The 7,240-nt window shown below is 38.8% G+C and overlaps 1 protein-coding gene across 1 annotated transcript; it reads right to left on the reverse strand.

The window, feature by feature from the left end:
• Positions 1 to 2,112: 2,112 nt before the first annotated feature.
• On the reverse strand, positions 2,113 to 5,799 carry LOC124261874 (solute carrier organic anion transporter family member 3A1-like). The gene is made up of 4 exons (XM_046696246.1): positions 5,679 to 5,799; positions 4,516 to 4,670; positions 2,980 to 3,044; positions 2,113 to 2,725 (listed from the first exon to the last, which is right to left on the reverse strand). The coding sequence occupies exons 1-4, from the start codon at positions 5,751 to 5,753 to the stop codon at positions 2,484 to 2,486; spliced, it is 537 nt and encodes a 178-aa protein (XP_046552202.1). The 5' UTR covers positions 5,754 to 5,799; the 3' UTR covers positions 2,113 to 2,483.
• Between the last annotated feature and the right edge of the window lie 1,441 nt (positions 5,800 to 7,240).

Consider the following 7,240-nt stretch of genomic DNA (forward strand, 5'->3'; position numbering starts at 1 on the left):
GGCAACTTAACTGGTGTGGGCTACCGGGATCATATTCTTCGACCTGTGGCAATTTCTTTTCTGCAACGTCATGGCCCTGGGTTAACATTCCAACAGGACAATGCCCGCCCTCATACTTCAAGAGTTGCTATGGATTTCTTGCAACACTACAACGTTGACTTACTGCCTTGGCCTGCAAATTCACCGGATCCCTCCCCGATAGAACATGTTTGGGACGAGATGGATCGACGTCTACGCCGTCTTCCTCATCCGACAGATAACGTCCTTGACCTTGCAACAGAACTTGAGAGAATCTGGCGTGACATCCTACAAGCCTTCCTTGCACGTTTGATAGGCTCTATGCGTCGTCGATGCACTGCTGTTCTCGATGCCGATGGTGGACATACCCGTTATTGAGCTTGTGACATGGTCGTTTGACCCCTGTCCCGCTTGTGGACTCGTGACGTCATTGTGATTGACTTTTCAATTGAAATTCTCCCGACTTGTTATGGACCATGATCCCTCCATAAAAGTTTATATGTACCTTTAACATTGTCATCGTACTTATCAACTGGGATAATATTTTGACAATGCACAGTTTCTTTATGTGGCTAGTATAGCTTTAAAATTGGCATTTTGGGTAGTTAGTGATATTTGTTCATTGAGATGAATTTAATCTCTGCACTGTCATGAAACCCTAAAGCGACATGTGCAATGTATAATGATACAAATTAGTTCCTTGTGTAATAAATAGTAACACATACTAGTTGCATTATGGTAACATTACCTTGTGCACTATACAAATCTCAGATTTGATTTGCGTGAACAATATATCACGCATTTACAATAATCATTATATGTGCGTGTGTGTCTCTGTGTGTGTGTGTGTATGTTTGTGTGTGCATGTGGATTATATGCTTTATGACAACCACTGTAGTCCATAAAAAGTAACTTCAAAGTGTCAAAATCACACAGAAGTAAATGTTGCATGTTCATGTAACACATGTAGTCTCACCTTTGGCAAGGCCTTTGTTGATAACATGCCTCTGTTCACCCAGCAGTGATTGGGTATCCAGTTGGATGAGATGGAGACGATTGTTAACCAACACAGGCTGCTTCAGTTGTATTTGCAAACTGATCGCTGACCGTGATAGTAATGTAAGCGCTTTCAGCATACACCTTGTGTGTGGAAGTTATTAACGTTAGCGCAATGTAATTGCACACATGTTCATTGTAATTACTGTTTAGCAAAGTCTGTTCACTCTGTTACACTCTTTTTCAGTCACATTTGATATTATTTTCTCTTTGTTTACATTTTTAAATCTATCAAAAAAATATTTTCACAGATACTTTGTTTTCTGTTGTTCATCAACCCACGACCGCATATACCTCGTTTGGCTGATATTAAACAGAAAATACCCTGTTTAATATCCGTTTTATCAAACACCTCCCCGATTCAAGTTTGGAAACACTACTCAATATATTTGATGACATTGGGACAACCGGCAACTTTCCGCCTTCGTAGCACAATGCCATTATCATCCCTATACCAAAACCTGGCCGGGATCATACTTTTCCCTCAAACTACCGTCCATATCACTAACTAGCTGTGTTTGTAAAACCATGGGGCGCATGGTCAACAATAGATTAATCTGGTACTTGGAGACCAATAACCTCCTTAGTTACCTCCAATGTGGTTTCAGAAACAACCGAAGTACCACTGACCATCTGGTGCGTCTGGAATCTTTTATAAAAAATTCCATTGTCAACAAAGAACATACAGTATCCATCTTTTTCGATTAAGAAAAAGCATGCGATACAACGTGGAAACATGGTATCTTAAAGGATTTACATGAATTTGGATTGAGGGGTAGATTACCTCAATTCATATCTCAGTTTTTGAGCAGCAGACAATTTCAAGTGCGGGTAGGTTCCACACTGTCTGATTATTTCCACCAAGATCAGGGCGTCCCTCAAGAAAGCATCCTGTCTGTCACCCTTTTAAGCATAAAAATTAACAGCCTCACTAACGTCTTGAACAGTTGTGTTGATGGGTCCCTTTTTGTGGAATTTCGTGGATTTCAATAATTCATGTCGTGGTAAGAACATGCACGCAATATAAAAACAAAATACTGGACAAAAAATGGTTATTGTAGTTCTGGCTATATATTGCATCCTCATTGTTTGTCTCCATACTTAAGTTCATCATACAGAAAGTGTCATGGTGCGTGTTCCACGGTTATCAGTGTACATGTATGTGGTATTACTCAAGTATTAATGTGCACTGAAATAATAACATCAACATACAGGAAGGCTATTGTCCCTAAACGCTGAAAAGATATTATATAAAGGAACCCTAGATTATTCAGGAACCAAAGTGATATACGGGCTACCAGAGATGCTACGAGGGTGAAAATGGCAAGGTGATTTAAGAAGATATATACCTGGTCCTTTTGTTTGGATTAGGTGTTATCTACATAATCCAATAAGTACAAAACAGTAAGCTAGACATTGCTAGCGCCTGGATCATGAAACTCCTCAACGACGCCATATTTCAGTAAAAGGAAAGCGGCGAAGAAAGCAACTGATGATAACAACTGAAGTCCAGTGTCCATAGACTTCACACGATACCGAAGGCTAGGGAGATCATACAGTGCGCATGCGCGGACCTCACCACATGCTGTTTCCCAGAGAGTACACGTGGTGTCAATGACCATACCATACACAATAGGTGAAGGCAGGAAACCTGGGTAGAAGAATACGTTCAATATATTTTACCAATATCAACAAAACATACATATTCTACATAAAACATTAAATTCTCAATTCTGTAAGAATCTGTTTTTAAAATAATATGTAACATTCTTAACATTATTAAGAGGCTCTATCCTCTTTCATTAAGTGGTTGCTGTGACTGTCCAATTGGAGCGAACACAGGGACAAGTCCTTTACACGGGACTAGTTATATACTCTTATATATGGATGTAAATTAATACCTACCAACAAAACTATTAGGGAAAGACGAAAAAGCGACAGCCATGGACTTGTCACTTGGTTGCACGGTCCTTTGAAGCAAATCAAAGCAATCAGTCAGTTTTTACAAACATATAAGTCAATATAGCATGCACGAAGTGAGATATAAATTTATTGAAACAAACATCATCGAATTTGTCATTCAGAATTTGATGACACACGGACGACGAGTTAAGGGGCGTTAAGTATTGCCTGTTGACCTTTGATGTGCATATGACCTTGCACGTCAAGGCTTGTCCGTAGAGTATTTCAGATGAAGCTGGTTAGGGCAGCATCTTTTTTTATGTGTTTCACGTAGCCACCAAATTCTAAACACGGGTCGGTCGTCGGGGGAATTTTTTTTAGAAATACAATTCTATCTGAATAATGTTCTTGATTCGCATTTACTGTAATTCTTATTACAATCGCTCGCGTTCTTTGGAATTGTGGCAGTGACTGATAAAAAGATATATGACGAGGCGGTAAGTTTTTGGTTCGAGTCGGCGGTGCTGGAATGAAAAAAAGTAAAAAATAAAATTAAACGGGTCGGTAGGGCGACGAGAAACACAGAAAATAAAAATGCTGCGCTTAATGTTATTCTATGACGTTGCCTTCCAGATCAATAGTATAACATAAATGATTGCAAGTAAGGATACACACAAACAGTACGTGCTAGTACCCGTGTTGTGGACATACTGTTAAAATACGAGAGTACCTTCTGGAAGGATATGTTCAGGGTGCTTCTAATTAATCCCATCACGTTAAATATCACTAATCCTGACTTATAGGATTTGTTTCTGTTTAGCTCTATGACACCTTTAAGCAAACAACTGTAACAACAAAATGCTGACATGTTGTGTAACTGATATTGAAAGATTTACTCAATAAAGGTGTTACAGGACCCGATTTGCATAGATCGATACTGATGTAAGGTCCAAATGCGTTGTAGATAGACTCTTCCAAACGTTAAACCCTTAATGAAAATCGTTTCGGTTGGATTTGGAAAAATAAAAAAAAGAATGTGGAGACAGAAAGTGTATAAATCAATCCGTCATCAACGATGACACCGAATGAAAATGTCGATTGTATAGGATTCCGATTTATCATGAGCATGTGTTTGTGAATCATTATGAAAAGAGTGATGATACTCCTTGTTAAGGAAAGGGTGTCCAACATGATTTAGAAGACAAGCTCATGTCATTTATATATTCTACTACACGACAATTACAGTTTGTGTCAATAAATATATTTGGTACAATGTCCTGGTAAGCCGCAAAATTATCGGAAACATATACATATACATTTCATAAATGAATGTATTTTCATCACAGTGTTTTGATATTGATTTCATATAACTAGATTATGTATATATTTGTATATTATTCCAACTCAAGACAACTGAAGCCGACAAACCAGAGACAGTAAAGTTGAACGAACTAAAATCCTGTTTACAGATGTCAACCTGCCAGTTTTTACAATGTAGGTGAAACCACCAGCTTCGTGTAAAACCTGAAAAGTACCTACTTCATTAAGGTAAAGACAACAGGGACCATGGGAACTGTCGCCAAAGTCCCACAAACCATGTCAACGATGACGAAGGGGTAAAAGTAGGGACAGTCCGCTTGACATCTTCCCGCTGTGCCCTCGTTACCAGCAATCTCAGTACATCCCGCGTATATCTGAAATATCTCTACTTTACAAAGAAGACACGAAATACAAACAAATTACAAACTGAAAGTAGACAATTGAAAGATAAGGTAAACAGGGTACTTTCAGATGAAAACATCAGTGTATTCCCGTATATATGTGTGATACTAGCATCCCACTGTATAAGGATGGTAACGAGGTCAAGTTTGAGTGACCTCCCTTGTATTTTTATTGCGTCAGAACCTTTAATGTATAATTTCGTCACGTTTTATATTACCCTTTTCGCGCGAACACTCTAACTTACCGCGACGAGTTTATTACAGATGTGTCTGATTAAATGTTTACTGATTACCATGTCTTAGTCTTGGCATATAAATTATCTTTACCAGTTTTTCCGTACCTACCCCGACGTCCGCATCACGTGCGTTGATTCCATAATGGGGAGTAATGTGTATCTCACATCCCACCATATGGTGAGTGAGGTGGCACATCGTTCCCTTCGGGGGTCATTTTAAGGCTAACATGATACCCAAATAGGCTGTAACATACTTAAAGTAAACGTCCATGCCTCACATCGTAAGATACAGGGAGAAACTACATTTGAGATTGAATGGGAATGAGATACTTACAGTCCCATTGTGAGACTGACATCCAGCCATACAGGGAGTGACATTCTTACAAGTCCATTGTGAGACTGACATCCCTGCCATACAGTCCATTGGAGTGACATCCAGCCATACAGGGAGTGACATGCCTACAAGTCCATTGTGAGACTGACATCCTGCCATACAGGGAGTGACATACTTACAAGTCCATTGTGAGACTGACATCCTGACAGGGGTGACATCTTACAAGCATTGTGAGACATACATACAGAGTGACATACTTACAAGTCCATTGTGAGACTGACATCCTGCCATACAGGGAGTGACATACTTACAAGTCCATTGTGAGACTGACATCCTGCCATACAGGGAGAGACATACATATAGTTCCATTGTGATACTGACATCCTATCATTTATGGAGTAGGATACTTACTGTTCCATTGTAAGACTGACATCCTGCCATACAGGGATTGATATACGTAACGCCGTCAACTCCACACAGAGGCATGAACTCTGTTGCATCGCAATTACACGCGGTATCGTTGACCTTAGTGTATCTGAAATTCAGATATCGTCAAAGGTATACACGGTATGATAGAAAGGTCTTCCCTGGATAGTGTCATACTATTCTGTGTGACAAATGAGAGGGTAATGTTCAAACCCATCACTCGCAAGACCAAATTCTTGTGCGTCAAAAATGAGACCAGAATGTACACAGACATGTCCCGTAAAAGTGTCCTGTTGCTTTTCGTGACCAAACATCTGTTATCTTCTACAATTCCGTGTGAGTGTCACATTCATTTCAAGCAAATTGTTGATTGGTGGCATTTACCCCTCATAAATGAGTCGATTTTCATCATTTTACATACACGTTTTGAAACGGCGTAAATACCTTCAACACATTGGCGAATTATTATTTAACAGCTATGGTTTAATACAGCTTGTATTAAACCATCAAGGTTAGATAATAACTCACCAAATTATTCCTATTACTATTTTATTGTCAGAAATGGGTGTTTGTCTTACACTACAAGAGATGGTTATTTACATTCTGTGTTAGTCATGGCAACCCAGTGATAGATTTCCTTTAAAACATTCTAAGATTTTTTTTTAGATAAGGCGTTTGTAATAACGGTTACTGTTTACTGTGTGCCGAAGGTAATAGGTTGATCTGATATAACGTGTATATTAAAGACGTGTGGATACACATGTACTTCTTTCAAATACCACCTTTTTTTTACTCTGGGGTGTAGTGTCAAAACAACTGACAATTATATGATGTATGATATCAGACCAAAAATGGTCATGTTTTAAGAAACTGCGTCATTTTAAAAGATTACATGATTTTGGATTACGAGAGAGTAAGCCGCAATGTATGTCCGAAGTTTTAACCGACAGGCAATTTCAAGTCCGCGTGGTTTCCACCCTGTCTGATTATTACAATCAGGATCAAGGTGTCCCACAAGGCAATATTTTGTCCGTCACTTTATGCAGTATCAAGCTCAACAGTTTAGCCAAGGTTTTAACCGATTCAATTGATGGATAACGTTTTGTGGATGATTTTAATTCTTCTTGTTGTGGTAAAAGGATGCATACTACTGAACGGCAAGTGTAGTTGTGTTTAAACAAAATAGATAAATTATGTCTTGAAAACGGCGTCTTTAAATTTTCTACGACGAAAACTAATTGTGTACATTTCTGCCGTAAATACAAACTGCATGAAGACCCAGAACTATTTCTAAACGGTTCACCCATCAAGGTCGTTAAGGAGGCCAAGTTCTTGGGTCTTATTTTCGACTCACATTTAACGTTTCTGCAACATATTAAATCCCTTATAGCTAAATACCTGAAGGCTCTTGATATGTTAAAAGTCGTTTCTAATTAAAAGTGGGGAGGGACCAAGCTACAGTTCTTCAGATCACTGGTTTGCTTCGAAATTAGACTACGGTTCCATCGTATATGGTGGAGCCTGCAAAAGCAATCTAAAACTACTTA

Source organism: Haliotis rubra, unplaced genomic scaffold (assembly GCF_003918875.1).
Source record: "Haliotis rubra isolate DU_JTF1 unplaced genomic scaffold, ASM391887v1 Scf1198, whole genome shotgun sequence".
NCBI classification, from domain to species: domain Eukaryota; kingdom Metazoa; phylum Mollusca; class Gastropoda; order Lepetellida; family Haliotidae; genus Haliotis; species Haliotis rubra.

What these genes read in the sequence shown, in the direction of transcription:
- LOC124261874 (XM_046696246.1), bottom strand. Translation starts at nt 5,753, where the DNA reads ATGCCTCTGTGTGGAGTTGACGGCGTTACGTATATCAATCCCTGTATG. An exon ending in GTCAGTCTTACAATGGAACA is followed by an intron (nt 4,671 to 5,678) that starts GTAAGTATCCTA and finishes GAGATATTTCAG; the next exon opens with ATATACGCGGGATGTACTGA. An exon ending in GTTGTCTTTACCTTAATGAA is followed by an intron (nt 3,045 to 4,515) that starts GTAGGTACTTTT and finishes TTTGCTTCAAAG; the next exon opens with GACCGTGCAACCAAGTGACA.